A 16826-nucleotide genomic window follows, 5' to 3' on the forward strand; every position below is an offset into this window, starting at 1 on the left:
CAGTGCCAGTTATTGTGAATGTTTGCTGTTGGCAGTTTGTTTCTTGTACTCTAATTATACAGTCACAATGGGTGTAACATAAAAATTTGTGATCTAAAATTATCAAAATTGTTAAATTGTTTATTCATCAGTTGTTCTTCAGAAAGTGAAACATGAAATTTGTGTGGAGCTATGTTAGGACCATAAGGTGGCTAAAACTGAGATGATTGTTTGGCATTATTGGCCGGGAGACCCTATCTAGGGTTGTTTGGCAGCTTAGTGCAAGTCGTTTTATTTCACACCACTCTGACAACTTGCACATTGGTGATGATTAAATGATTAGGACAAAACACCCAGTTCCCGAGCAGTTAAAATTTCCAACCTGGGTGGGAATCAAACCCGTGCCCCCTGCATGACAGTCATGCATTCAAAAGCTATTCAGTAAATTTAGATTGGTTTCTGTATCAAAGCTACTGTTTGTGATTGCACATTTTCCTGGGAAGACAGATTATAGTTAGTGGCTTGCCGGCGTAATTTATTGCCGAATGTAGTTCCCATGTTATCCATCATCTTGCAGTAGCTTCCTTCTTTTTGTCTGTTTATTTTAAAGTTAGTCAGTGAGTAACACACATGAATGCAAAACACAGTTACAACAACTTTTTCTGTTAAAACGTGCTGTTAACTAATGCAACTTTTCCACTAAAACTCCACTCCACATTTTTCTGTTATTCACCAGTACATAGTAGATGCCTGTGTTTAATTCTGGAGTAAAATTTTGTTTAACAGTGCCCCTGTCCCTTCCTCAAGATGATTTAAAAATTGTTTATTGATATTTTTCATACTTGGATAGTCAAATGTCCACATTTATGTGAACAGTCCAAATGTTACCACTCATGACATTCGGCCATGATAAATGCTTATGATTTGTTACCTGCACCTATAATATTTTAGACATAGTCAAACATTGCTAACAGCTGTGCAAGGTTACTCTTCCCAGGACATTTTCATCCAACTTCTGCAAATCCCCATTCCACTTTCTTCCTGAGTCCGCAGATTTAAGGCCTGCTCGAAAGGCAGCCAAATTTATCATGAGATTTGAAACATTTTCAAGAATAGAGAAAAAACCTTTGTCACTAGCTTTAATTTAATACAGACAGGTAGAGAAAACTCTTAAGGGAAAATAATAATGTAATTATCCAAAACAAAATGATGGGTGAAGTATACTGAATAGGATACTGGGACTAGACTGGCAATGAATGGCAATGTAATTGTCATGGTTGGGAAGTGAGTAGAGACAACGTTTAGAGTGGTGACTCAAGACCAAACACCTTTACCCAAAATCCTTACATACATTAGCATGCAAAAAAAAGTAAAAATAAATCAAGGATAGAATCGAGGCTCTTTGGACAAGACAAGATAGTGAGATTTATCAGAGGGTGCAGGAGTCTGTGGTGCATAGCAGAACCAATATCTGGAGAGTTCTGCCTGAAGCATATTGTTCAAACTGACATCATCCATAGAAGCTTACGTGCATTCGGTGGAATAACTTGGGGAAAGACTTTCTCTGAACATCAGTATGTTGATGGCAGCTACACTAACTTCACAAAATAATGAACGTAAATCACTGGATGATAAAAACGCACAAAAGTAAAAAGATATTATCAGCAGTGCATTTGGTGGTGAGAAATAAACTTTCTGCAGACAAAAGGGGATGGGGCTATACGAGCTGAGGGAGTAAAGCCGAACGGATGAATGCCAATCGCTGTCTGATTATGTGGTTGATTGGGTTTGCGAATAATGGTGTGTTCTTGTTTGTGATGTGAGGTCAAGCTAGATGTTTTTAGTGTGCATAGGATGAGGGTATTTTGTGACTGGCATAAAAAAATAAAACAAGGCACTTGGAATTATGGGAATAAGCATTCTTACAATTGCTCTCAGTTCCTAGCCACATCATTTGTAAACAGTGTGTTTACAAACTTTGGTGTTCTGCATCTAGGCGCTCAGTCTGGACATGTCTGTCATGTCTTTCATTCTACTAGTGGAATGTGTTGTGGATTGGCAGGAGAGCCAACCCAGGATTATAGAGGAAGCCGACAGGCACGCGTTTTAGCTCACGCAGGCTGGCATGAGGTCTGGAACAGGACAAGGAAATTAGAACTTAGAAAAACAGACGCAGATGGTGGAATACTTAACTTTAATCCATTAATGTTGAACGTAGCTCTTGTCTGTACATTATTTACAATATCAATAGCAACTGATAATGGCGCCTTGCTAGGTCGTGGCAAATGACGTAGCTGAAGGCTATGCTAACTATCGTCTCGGCAAATGAGAGCGTATTTAGTCAGTGAACCATCGCTAGCAAAGTCGGCTGTACAACTCGGGCAAGTGCTAGGAAGTGTCTGTAGACCTGCCGTGTGGCGGTGCTCGGTCTGCAATCACTGATAGTGGCGACACGCGGGTCCGACGTATACTAACGGACCGCGGCCGATTTAAAGGCTACCACCTAGCAAGTGTGGTGTCTGGCAGTGACACCACATTCCTCCCCCACAAATCGGCGCATGGTTGTGGCATAAGGCTTCCGCCCGCCGTGGGGAGGACCCCATGTTGACGTATGCGACGAGGTGGGGAGCCTAACAACAGGCGAGGCTGTGCCACCCACACCCTGCCATTCGGTCCAAGGGGAGCTAGGAAACGCCTGAAAACCTGCTCCAGGGTGCACGCCAACATGCGGCGTATGCGCCCGCAGAGAGACAGGAGGGGCCGAAGGGTCGACTTCCATCGGGCCGGGGCACCCGACGGGCGAAGATGACATATGGTCCGGAGTGGGCAAGACTTCCATGTCGGAGGACAACTTGTCACGGGAAGCGATCGGTGGCACGTGACCCAGGGAGGCGCCCGGCGGTTGCAGCGACGTGTCCACTGCGGGCGTCACCGGAGGGAGAACAGGCGGCGGCGGCGGTGGTGGCGTCGCGTCGCCATGGGGCAGAATGGAAGGCATCGTCGGTAACACCTGGGGCTGAGGCGAGCCAGTAGATGGGTCTCCAGGCTGCTGACGGGACGGCACCGTCGCTGAAAGCAGACGGCGAGCGGCAGATCCCATGCGACGACAGAGGCGCAGCTGGTTGAGATGCTGGCGCCCCTCACCAGAGGCCCCCAAAACCAGATACATAGTGTGTCTGAGGCAGCGAAGAATGCGCCCTTCGAGCCAACGCCGTGAACCTCGGTAGTGACGATAGTAGACAACGTCGCCTGGAGCAAAAGCAGGAGTCTGCCGCTGCACAGGAACCTGATGCGGCGGATGTAGCAAAGACATCAAGGTTCGATGAGGACGAGCGTGAAGCAACTCAGCCGGCGAGCGACCATCTCGGGGCTTAGAGCGATACGAGGACAAAAAGAGCAACAATGCGTCCTCCCGAGAATGCGACTCTTTCAACTTCAACATCTGGGACCTGAAAGTCCTGACCAATCGTTCAGCGACACCGTTTGACTGAGGCTAAAACGGCGCGGCTGTCAGATGTTGAATACCATTGGCCTTGCAGAATGACTGAAATTCTGCGGACATGAATTGTGGGCCATTGTCGGAAACAATAGTCTGTGGAAGACCTTCAATGCAAAAGATAGCAGATAATGCTTGGATGGTGGCAGATGCCGTCGTGGAAGATATCCGGGCAACAAAAGGAAAATTACTGAATGAATCGACCAGAACCAACCATCGAGCATTCCAGAATGGAGCAGCAAAATCGATGTGCAAGCGTTACCAAGGGGAAGTGGCTTTTGGCCATGCAAAGAATTTCCGCGGTGGTGCGGATTGTTGTTCAGCACACGCCATGCAAGAAGAGCACATATTCGTAATTGCAGCATCGATTCCGAACCAAGTACAGTGCTGACGAGCAAGTTGTATTGTTCTCACTATACCCCAATGTCCTTGGTGGAGAAGCTGTAAGACAGAGGACTGTAACGAATGTGGGACCACGACCCTGGACCGATCATTATCAGAACGCAATAGCAAAAAACCACGTCAAACAAAAAGTCTCTCCTTGTGAGCAAAAAATCGGCGAACCAACGGATCCCCGATCCGTGACTTTGACAAGGGCCATTGCGTAGCAACAAAACACAGAACGGTAGCAAGGACAGGGTCAGCAGCTGTGGCTGTAGCTACACGACGAAAATCAATCGGAAACGATTCGACCACGTCATCGGTTTCCACATCAATGAACATGCAAGCAAGTTCAGAAGAATCGAATGCTCTATCCTCAGCAACAGGCAAACGGGACAACGCATCGGCGTTTCCGTGCTTAGCAGTGGACCGATACAAGATATCGTAGCGGTACTGCGAGAGGAACATAGATCAGCGAATGAATTTCTGCGCTGTACGTGGAGGTACAGGCTTGTTCGGATGAAAAAGTGATGTCAAAGGTTTGTGGACTGTGATGATGGTAAAGTGACGACCATACAAGAAATCATGAAACTTTGTAACACCAAAGACGAGAGCCAATGCTTCTTTCTCGATCTGTGAATAATGTCTTTGCACAGACGAGAGCAATTTGGACGCAAAGGCAAAAGGGCGATCATGCAATCCATCTTTGTGCGCAAGCACAGCACCGATCCCAAAATCCGATGCATCGACCATCAACAAAAGGGGTTTCTGGGGATCGAATGGCGTAAGGCAAGTATTGGAAAGCAACGCCGATTTCAACTGGCGAAAGGCGCGTTCGCATTCCGTCGTCCAGACGAACGGAACACCTTTACGGCGTAAGCGATGAAGCGGAGCTGAAATGGAAGAGGCATGGGGAACATAGCGATGATAATAATTAATTTTTCCCAGCACACTCTGTAGCTGCTTCAAATTCTGCGGCGAAGGCAAGTCTTGTATGGTACGGAGGTGCTCGGGACTGGAATGTATGCCTTGGGCATTGATTACATGTCCCAGGTAGGGCAAGTCACGAGCAAAAAACACACATTTGTCCTTCCGCAAGCGAAGACCATTTTGTCACAAGACCTGAAATAATGTTCTGAGATTGGCTAAATGTTCGTCTTCCATCTTTCCGGAGATCACAATATCGTCCAGATAGTTTGCTGCAGTAGGGACCGACGCACAAACAGTTTGCAGGTATTGCTGAAACAATGCGGGGGCGGATGCACACCCGAATGGCAGTCGTTTGAATCGATACAAACCAAGATGCGTGTTAACCACCAAAACACGCTGGGAGTCTTTGTCCACCGGTATTTGCAAGTACGCATCTGCTAGGTCCAACTTCGAAAAATATTTACCCGGGCACAGTCTGTCAAAAAGATCTTCCAGGTGGGGTAAAGGAAAAGTTGCAATCACTAGTTGTGGATTCACTGTTGCCTTGAAGTCCACACAAAGTCTCAATTTTCCGGAAGGTTTTGGCAAAATTACTAACGGTGATGCCCAGAGAGAAGCCTGCACACGTTCAATCACACCTTGTGTTTCCAAATCGTTTAATGTTCTTGCGACCTCATCACGCAATGCGTGGGGAACATTGCGCGCTCTGAAAAATTTCAGTTGCGCGTATACTTTCAGTTCCAAATGTGCTTTATAGTTCTTAGCGCAACCAAGGCCCGGTGCAAAAATGTCTGCAAACTCTTCACATAGACGAGAAACGCTGTCTGAAGGCACAGTCTTGTTCACTGATAGGACCTGATTTACTATAGACAAGTTAAACAACTGAAATAAATCGAAACCAAACAAGTTCACTGCAGAAGAAGAACGAAGGACGTACAATGACACAAGTTTTGTTTGTCCTTTGTATGTTGCAAGAAGGCTGCACTGTCCTAACACAGGGATCGCTTGTCTTGCTACTTAACTTAACATTTGCGGCACGCAATGGAGGTGTGCCCAGCTGTTTGTACGTGTTGTGATTGATCAGTGAAACTGCAGCTCCGGTATCAAGCTGGAATGGGATCACTTTGCCGTGACTGTCCAAATCTACAAAAAGTTTATTGTCCTGCTGACAACAAGAGTGACTGTCTCGTGCAACGTGAACTGACACTGATACAAAATCACTTGTGACATGACGGGATTTCCATCGATGTCGACGCACACTATTTGTGGGACGAACACAGTGACTGTTAGAGAGAGTGGCACTGGGCGGAGTGGAATGAACTACATGAATTTCCAGGGCGAAGTTTCAAGATCCAGGGTATCCTTGGTTTGATTCTGATTCCGGCGCGAAGCAAAGGGCCTGGAATGGTTGTGAGTGTCTGATCTGAGCTTTTTCTGGCAAACTCTTTGAACATGTCCTTTTTTATTACAGAAAAAGCAAAAGCTTGGTGTGACGGGCAATTCGCACGCGAATGTTTAGTAGCACACCGCGGGCATGATTTTAGCACTGTATTTGCTTGCCTGCGTGGCACACATGGCTGAGTGCCTGGTGGTATCGGCGCGGCCAGGCGCAAGGGCTGTTTACCGCTCCGTGCAGCTCGCCCGGCGGGCCGGTTAACGTGACACACGGATGGTGAAGTTTCAAATGATTCCTGAGCAAAGTCAAGTGTGTCCTGCCGATCCAATATGTCCATCACTTGTTGAAGGGAGGGATTGACTAGTTTCAAAATCTGTTCCCTTATACGAACATCAGAAACGTTCTGTGCAATTGCATCACATACCATAGTATCTGAGTAAGGGAGTCCACATTGACACTCAAAAGCACAATCCCTAGTAATGCCTTGCAAAGTGGCAACCCACTCCCGATTAGTTTGACCTGCCGTACGTTCTGTACGAAAGAAGGTATATAGTTTGGCAACTACATTAACTGATTCTTTGAAATATGCATCTAATGCAGACAAAATCGTAGGCCAGAGTTGCTACGTCGCGTCGGGGAAATAATTTGACGATCACACGGTATGTTTGGACGCCGACGGAAGACAACAAAAATGGCTGCCGCTCATTACCTTGAATTCTGTAGGCGGCGAGATGGAATCCAAATTGGCGGGACCACTCCGTCCAGCTTTCGAGTGCAGCGTCAAAAGGTCGAAAAGTTGGTGTGACAGCATGTTGTGGCTGCGTTAGCGGTGGAGCGGCGGCTGCCGCATCGTTTTGCATTGCTCGTTGACCCTGGACGAGCTGTCCAAGGGCATCCAATAAGGCCTGCGTCTGCTGATTCTGTAAGCGATAAAATTCAGACAATACATCTGGAGTATGTGGCGAAGCCATTACACAAGTAAATCAGGGCAATATCGATAAGAACGCGGAAAACCTCGTCGCCAAAATGTTGTGGATTGGCAGGAGAGCCAACCCAGGATTATAGAGGAAGCCGACAGGCACATGTTTTAGCTCACGCAGGCTGGCGTGAGGTCTGGAACAGGACAAGGAAATTAGAACTTAGAAAAACGGATGCAGATGGTGGAATACTTAACTTTAATCCATTAATGTTGAACGTAGCTCTTGTCTGTACATTATTTACAATATCAATAGCAACTGATAATGGCGCCTTGCTAGGTCGTGGCAAATGACGTAGCTGAAGGCTATGCTAACTATCGTCTCGGCAAATGAGAGCGTATTTTGTCAGTGAACCATCGCTAGCAAAGTCGGCTGTACAACTGGGGCGAGTGCTAGGACCTGCCGTGTGGCGGCGCTCGGTCTGCAATCACTGATAGTGGCGACACACGGGTCCGACGTATACTAACGGACCGCGGCCGATTTAAAGGCTACCACCTAGCAAGTGTGGTGTCTGGCGGTGACACCACAGAATGAGTGAAACTTAGTACTCACCATATTGTTGAGACATTGACTGGCTGACATGCTCAGACCGTGTACATCCTTAGACCTAAATCTCTCTCTCTCTCGATCTCTCTCTCTATTATTTCAGTGACTTCAATTAAAACATACAGGCTGATCGGCTGTGAATGGTATATGAAACTGATCCCTGACATCTTTGGAAGTAAAACAGCAACAGCAGTTGCTTGAGAGTGCCCCCCCCCCCCCCCCTTTACTGCATTTGTAGAGCAACATAGGAGGCCCCTCCTTATGTCATTCGATGCTGATTGCATGATTATCTTGGGCTGCCTTCATCGTTGTTGATTAAAAGTAATAGATAGTCGTTGTGTTGGAGCAAAGTCAACATCCATGTTTTATTTAACATAAGTCCTTCTTTTCTATTATTATTATTATTATTATTATTATTATTATTATTTCTAGTGTGTGTGTGTGTGTGTGTGTGTGTGTGTGTGTGTGTGTGTGTGTGTGTGTGTGTGTGTGTGTGTGTGTGCATGATAATGCGCTGTCTTTGTTAAAATGTCAGTCTCACTGTTCTTGTACTGCTGATTAGTGAGTATGGTGAAAAATCAGCAGTAGCAGAACATATTTTCCAAGATGGAAAGCATGAAATAAAGTTCAGTGAGATGGCCATTTTAGTGAAGACAATATATAATCGTGTGTGCATGTATAGAAAGACCTTAGAGATTTATGTACACATTAATAATAATTTTAATAGAAAGGAATATTTTAAGTTAGGTAAGATACAGATGTTGACTTTTCACCAACAGAACAACAATCAGTTAAAAGTAATAGAGACCAATGCCACTAGCCAGAAATAATCATGCAGATGGCATCTGATGACTAATGGCGGTGCCCTCTGTGTTGCTCTGTAAATGTGGGGGCACTCCTTGAGCTGTAATTGCAGTTGCCAATTTGCCTCCAAAAATGTCTCCTGGAGTTGGAGACGATACACCAGGATGTAGTTTTACACATCGACCATGGCCTATCACCTCAGATGTCTTGACTGAAGTATACAACACTTGAAAGCCTAAATTGCATAATTTCAGTTTCATTAATGTACATGTTGACTGCTCAGTGCCTAAGTTACTTGGTGTTATATTTACCCCTTCCACAATTTGTTCTTCACATAGGACCTTCCAACATCATATTAGAGTCTTTCATCCTGATATTAGGAGATATTTTTCTTACATGTTCATCATGAATAAAATATTTGTGCACTGTTGTTCACATTGCTGAATATAGTAAAGTGTGAGTGACAAGTATTTAAAATTATTGTTACATTTTCTGTTTAAATAGGACATCTCTTTACAACATGGGAAATGCTGGAAGCAGTGCGAGGGAGAGGCATAAGGGAGGGGAGCTTGCCCCTCCTCCTTCTCCTGGAAAGGATAGTCAAGCATTTGTCTTTGACAAGAAACCTAACACAAAACTTGTCTTCCAGTCCTCCAATGAAGAAGAAGAACCCTATTATACTAAGGAAAAGCCACCGTCAGAGCAGGTAAGTGGAGCTTTCCTTTTGATTTGGGCACCAGATAACTATAACTGACAAGGTGTTGTATCATAGGATTGCATCTTCTTCATCTTACCCTCTTTTTATTCATATTCTGCTGCTCAAACACTGCTGGCCATTAAAATTTCCAACACCATGAAGGCAACATGCAACAAACATCAAATTGACATGAAGTGTGCTACATGCTTGGATATTTAAATGAATAGTATTTCAGCAGAACCTCACAAAATAGGAAGAGTAACGCATCTACATTCTATAGAGAAGACAATGGTACGATTGTGGCTGCTCATATTGGTCAAGATCCCATTCCTATCTTATGAAGATGGAATCGATTGGTTCAGGAGAGCCATACTCAATGCCATGAAGCTCTCAACAGCTCCATGCAAACAGTGCCCAAGAGGACAGGTGAATTCTTTGTCTGGCTGTGCAAGTTTCTACAGCCCATATATCTCAAGTGAGAAAATAGGCTTATTTGCAACAAGACAGGTATCTGTAGGGATGATGTCTGGAGATTAACAAGCTGTAAGAATGGTGAGTGTTGTTACAGATTCTGTTGCTGAGATGGTTGTTCAGATGTGGTGTGCTCTACAACAACTCTAGACACAAGAGTGTCACAATATTATGTTTCGAGATGAGTCCCAGTTCTGTGTATTTTGTGCAGAATCACATTGTACATGTGTGTGTGGAGGCTCTGAGAATGAATGAACATTATCAGATACACACAAAGGAATTACAGACATTGCCTGCAAGTGGGCATTGGGTAAGGATGAGAATTTGTGCCAGACCAATATCAAACCCAGGTCTCCTCCTTACTAGGCAGATGTGCTGACCATTGTGCCACCCAGACGCAGTGGTCATCACAGCTGTACGAGGTACCGTAGCACACCTCCCATCAGACTCTAATTTTTTACATACCCGCACACTACGAATGTAGTGACCCTTGTCCCTGTTGTCATTAGCAGGGATTCCCATTTGAGTTGCTGAAGCAACTCCATATTATTAATGTGTTATTCAAATCAACCATTTACAAATCTAGAAGCCCACCTGTGAATTGCTTTGATGTCTTCCTTCATTCTGACCTGGTGCAGATCCCAACACTCGAGCAGTACATGAGAATGGGTCACACTATGGTATGATTAAAATTATTTGGTTGTTGACAGTTCACGGGTCAGAGCTGGTTTTCTCCAATCAGTGTGTTCAACGTCATGCCTAAACTGTTCGCCATTGCCAAACTGCCACAACAGTTGACATGTTCACTTCCAGTACCTTGTGTGACATTCTTTGTTGATGTGTTTGGGTCTCAAATCGTGGGTCTGGCACTTTTATTTCATATTTAGTCATACATGATAAACCCACCCTCCCTCCACACACACACACACACACACACACACACACACACACACACACACACACACACACAATGCTGATGAAATAAACACGTTTCATACATAGCACTGACTAAACACTGCTGGATACTTCTGCACAAGATGCAAATCAGCATCGCGTATGCTATTATCATAATCACACAGATCGGCTTACATTAGATAAGTTTTGCATGACAGTGTATGAAACCAAGCTTTTGGAGGCTGCAGTTCATCAATGCGGTTGGGTTGTCTGTCAAAAATATAACAACTCAGCATGTGAAGGTCATGGGTTTGAAGCTCATCAGATGTCATGATTTCTTTTTTTTGTTTCTGAATGTAATCAAAAGAGTTTGATTATCATTTTTGGTAATTGTTTTTAATGTAATTTTTTTATTTATAATTCTTTGCCGTCATTCTCATCGTCGTATTGACTATTTTATTTGCTCTTCTTTTCCTGCCTGTCATTCTTTTTTTGTCTGGAATCTGCCTGTGTCGTCTATAATCCGCAGCCAAGTGCTAACAAGGACTGCTCGTTGGTTGGCAATGCAGCAGCTCGTGTAGCCAGTGAGAGAATAGTTTCTTATAACCAGTGACAGCAAGAAATTACAATTATCTTTTAGTGCCGAAACTGAACTTTTTCTGTCTTGAGTTTGCTCTTAGAGGTTAGCTTTAATCGCTGTGAACAAAGCGATTATGATTGTAGTTCTGCAGGAGACTATTGACCACTGCTTTCTCAGATACATTACATATCAAGAAGTTGTGGTTAGTTTAGGACATGAGTCTAAATTCATGACTGCAAAACGCATCCTCTGTTGCAATTCAGTCACTTGTCACTTAAAATCAGCTGTCAACAGAGCATCTCACATTTCTGACATACGTTCTGGCAGCCACTTCAAACATTGGTCTGTGTTACACATTAACAGCATTTGCGAAGTGACTTGCCATGTTTGTGTGTTACCTATTGCCAAGCGGTAGCCAGCGGCCAATGTGGTAGCACCACAGCAGCAAGTGCCAGACTTCAACTACCAAGTAATGTTAAACAGATTATATTGTCCTAGAAGCTATATTCTGTATCTCTCTCACATTGAAAATATCTGGTTATGTATTGCTAAGAGACTGGCGCACTACCATTCACAGGCCACTGTGACTGATGAAATGGCACGGAGTTGCAACAGCGTGGAATGATGAATCCATATGTCATCAGAGATTAGTTTGACTCAGTGCTTAGCTGAGTTAGAACCATTGTTGCTGCTCTACTTGGCAACTATGTGTACTAAATTTTGCATCCCACACATCACAAAACCAAATACACGTTTAATCATGTACTCTTCCTAGTATACTGTATATGTGCGATAAGTAAAATTCTGTTATTTGCTAGTCTTCCTGATGTTGCATTACTAGTAGTCAGCAGTTTGTGCTGGCTTGTTAGGATGTGTAACATGGCTGCAGGTTTACAAATAGTATAAATTTCCTCAGCAAAAATGTGGCTATGTTTTGGCCATTTACAATGTTGGATTTCTTTTATATAAGTCTGCAGTAAAATGTAATAAACATTTCCCAAATTTATTTCTTGCAAGGCACAGAGAGAGAGCAGATTTTCGTAAGGAATTGTCTTAAATAAGATGCTGTTGTGGCATGCATGATATGTAATCAGATACTTAGTGTAGCTGTTATATGTTGTATGTTATTTCATCACTATTTAGTGTGGATTTTTGTTGTAGGAAGAACTTGGAGCTCCACGGCAACGATCTGCAACAGTTTCTGAAGGCAGCACCAAGGTTGATGACAAAACATTGCCAACAGTATTCAAGTGGGAGGGTGGTGGAAAGCAGGTTTTTATCAGTGGTACTTTCTCTAATTGGAAGGCTCTTCCCATGGTCAAAAGGTGATTTACATTAAGTTATTTAAAAAATAATAATAATAATAATAATAATAATAATAATAATAATAATAATAATAATCGGAAGAAGAAGAAAATACAGTAATGGCCTGAAACATCCCAGAGCAAACAAACAAAGAACAACACGCATCAATTAAACAATCAGAGGAAAACGAAATCTTAAGACAGCCACCAGAACAAGCACAAATAGAACACGAAGTGACACACATGTTAGATATAGAAGAAAAATTTCAGCTGACATATATAGAATACAAAGACACAAATACAGACATTAGACCATTCTCGCATAGACCACCAAATAACCCACTAGTCGAAACAACAATAACAACTATCAACACAATCATATGCAACAAAATAAATGAAAATACAACTATGGAAGAGTTACAACTACTGGTTTATGTAGGAGCAACCACTACACTAAATATACACACGAGGCAGAGATCAGAACCAACCAACACACAGAAGAAACCCACAAAACCAGCATGGCAACACAGGCTACAGATCAGAATAGAAAAACTGAGAAGAGACATTGGACAGCTAACACAATTTATAAGAAATGAAATGTTAGGGAAAAAAAAAAAAAAAAAGAAAAAGGTTAGGTAAAATCTCACAACAAGAAGCGATAGAGCAATTAGATGAAAAGAAGCAGAAATTACAAGCATTGGCCAAACGACTTAGAAGATACAAAAAAAGTGAAAATAGAAGAAAACAAAACCAAACATTCAACACAAACCAAAAGAAATTTTACCAGACTATAGATAACACACACATTAAAATAGACAATCCACCAAACATAACAGACATGGAACACTTTTGGAGCAACATATGGTCAAACCCGGTACAACATAACAGGCATGCATGGTGGATACAAGCAGAAGCAGACACATACAAGATGATACCACAAATGCCTGAAGTGATAATTTTGCAACATGAAGTCACCCAAGCAATTAATTCTACTCACAATTGGAAAGCTCCTGGAAAAGATAAAATGGCAAATTTCTGGCTAAAGAAGTTCACATCAACACATTCACATCTAACTAAATTATTTAACAGTTACATTGCAGACCCATACACATTCCCTGATACACTTACGCATGGAATAACTTATCTGAAACCTAAAGATCAAGCAGACACAGCAAACCCAGCTAAATATCGCCCCATAACATGCCTACCAACAATATACAAAATATTAACTTCAGTCATTACACAGAAATTAATGACACATACAACACAGAACAAAATTATAAATGAAGAACAAAAAGGCTGTTGCAAAGGAGCACGAGGATGTAAAGAGCAACTGATAATAGATGCAGAGGTGACATATCAAGCTAAAACTAAACAAAGGTCGCTACACTATGCATACATTGATTACCAAAAAGCTTTTGATAGTGTACCCCACTCATGGTTACTACAAATATTGGAAATTTACAAAGTAGATCCTAAATTGATACTGTTCCTAAACATAGTAATGAAAAATTGGAAAACCACACTTAATATACAAACAAATTCAAATACTATCACATCCAAGCCAATACAGATTAAGTGTGGAATATACCAAGGAGACTCATTAAGTCCTTTCTGGTTCTGCCTTGCTCTGAACCCACTATCCAACATGCTAAATAATACAAATTGTGGATACAATATTACTGGAACATACCCACACAAAATCACACATTTGCTATACATGGATGATCTAAAACTACTGGCAGCAGCAAATCAACAACTCAACCAATTACTAAAGATAACAGAAGTATTCAGCAATGATATAAATATGGCTTTTGGAACAGACAAATGCAAGAAAAATAGCATAGTCAAGGGAAAACACACTAAACAAGAAGATTACATATTGGATAACCACAGCGACTGCATAGAAGCGATGGAAAAAACAGATGCCTATAAATATCTAACAAAATATAGGAATAGATAATACAAATATTGAAGAAGAACTAAAAGAAAAATATAGACAAAGACTAACAAAAATACTGAAAACAGAATTGACAGCAAGAAACAAGACAAAAGCTATAAATACTTATGCTATACCAATATTGACCTACTCATTTGGAGTAGTGAAATGGAGTAACACAGACCTAGAAGCACTCAATACACTTACACGATCACAATGCCACAATTATAGAATACATCACATACATTCAGCAACAGAAAGATTCACATTAAGCAGAAAGGAAGGAGGAAGGGGATTTATCGACATAAAAAACCTACATTATATATATATATATATATATATATATATATATATATATATATATATATATATATATATATATATATATATATATATATATATATATAAAAAACAAAGATGATGTGACTTACCAAACGAAAGCGCTGGCACGTCGATAGATACACAAACAAGCACAAACATACACACAAAATTCAAGCTTTCGCAACAAACTGTTGCCTCATCAGGAAAGAGGGAAGGAGAGGGAAAGACGAAAGGATGTGGGTTTTAAGGGAGGAGTCATTCCAATCCCGGGAGCGGAAAGACTTACCTTAGGGGGAAAAAAGGACGGGTATACACTCGCGCGCGCGCGCACACACACACACACACATATCCATCCACACATATACAGACACAAGCAGACATATTTAAAGACTCAAATATGTCTGCTTGTGTCTGTATATGTGTGGATGGATATGTGTGTGTGTGCGAGTGTATACCCGTCCTTTTTTCCCCCTAAGGTAAGTCTTTCCGCTCCCGGGATTGGAATGACTCCTTACCCCTCCCTTAAAACCCACATCCTTTCGTCTTTCCCTCTCCTTCCCTCTTTCCTGATGAGGCAACAGTTTGTTGGTAAAGCTCGAATTTTGTGTGTATGTTTGTGTGTCTATCGACGTGCCAGCGCTTTCGTTTGGTAAGTCATATCATCTTTGTTTTTAGATATATTTTTCCCACGTGGAATGTTTCCCTCTATTAATTCACTACATTATGGACAGGTAGACAATTTAAGAAAATTCTTTATAGAACGAGCAGAAACTAGCAAAATACACAAAGCAATCACTCATATAAATACAGCGGCTACACCACTGCAATTTCATAACCAGTTCTACAACCCTTTAGATCAGATAACATCAACAGATACGAAGGAAGTAAATTGGAAAAAGAAAACACTACATGGCAAGCACCCGTATCATCTAACACAGCCACACATCGATCAAGACGCATCCAACACATGGCTAAGAAAAGGCAATATATACAGTGAGACGGAAGGATTCATGATTGCAATACAGGATCAAACAATAAACATCAGATATTACAGCAAGCATATTATTAAAGATCCCAATACCACAACAGATAAATGCAGACTCTGCAAACAACAAATAGAAACAGTAGATCACACCACAAGTGGATGTACAATACTAGCAAATACAGAATACCCCAGAAGACATGACAATGTAGAAAAAATAATACATCAACAGCTTGCCTTTCAACATAAACTTATAAAACAACACGTTCCCACATACAAGTATGCACCACAAAATGCACTGGAGAATGATGAATACAAATTATACTGGAACAGAACCATTATAACAGATAAAACACCACCACATAACAAACCTGACATCATACTCACCAATAAAAAGAAGAAATTAACACAACTAATCGAAATATCCATACCCAATACAACAAATATACAAAAGAAAACAGGAGAAAAAATTGAAAAATACATCCAACTGGCTGAGGAAGTCAAGGACATGTGGCATCAGGATAAAGTTGACATTATACCAATTATACTATCAACTACAGGAGTCATACCACACAATATCCACCAGTAGATCAACGCAATACAGCTACATCCAAACTTATATATACAACTACAGAAATCTGTAATTATTGATACATGTTCAATTACCCGAAAGTTCCTAAATGCAATGTAACATATACCGTACAGTTAAAAGGAAGTCGCGCTTGATCAAGGTCCGCGTCACTTTCCATTTTTGACCAGACATAACGTCTGAGAAAAGAAAGAATAATAATAATAATAATAACCAGACATAACGTCTGAGACAGGAAAGAGAAATAATAATAATAATAATAATAATAATAATAATAATAATAACTGTTTTAATCTTATATGTCCAGTTCATTGTTTGTTTGAAAATTTGTATGTTAATACAATAAAAACTCAGTTATGTTGAGTTTCCCATCATCCATTTTGCATGTAGTGTCACAAGAACATTTCCTTTAAATATCTGTGTTATCTCTGTCATAATTCTGTGCCATCCCACTATATGCTATCATCTCACTATTGAGGAACAGTCATGCATCAAAGGGAAGAAGAGTGGCTGGAACTGACAGACGATAAGTTACAGCTG

At 41.7% G+C, this 16826-nt stretch overlaps 1 protein-coding gene across 1 annotated transcript in view; it reads left to right on the forward strand.

Annotated features, from left to right (window-relative positions):
• Positions 1-16826, forward strand: part of LOC126416571 (5'-AMP-activated protein kinase subunit beta-1) — a 64053-nt gene that overhangs the window by 11998 nt on the left and 35229 nt on the right. Inside the window, exons 2-3 of the mRNA XM_050084319.1 lie at positions 9014-9215; positions 12313-12476. Coding sequence (XP_049940276.1) covers positions 9030-9215; positions 12313-12476 — 350 coding nt within the window. The 5' untranslated portion in view covers positions 9014-9029. The remainder of the gene's footprint in view (positions 1-9013; positions 9216-12312; positions 12477-16826) is intronic.

The sequence above is a fragment of the Schistocerca serialis genome, chromosome 8, assembly GCF_023864345.2.
Source record: "Schistocerca serialis cubense isolate TAMUIC-IGC-003099 chromosome 8, iqSchSeri2.2, whole genome shotgun sequence".
NCBI classification, from domain to species: Eukaryota; Metazoa; Arthropoda; class Insecta; order Orthoptera; family Acrididae; genus Schistocerca; species Schistocerca serialis.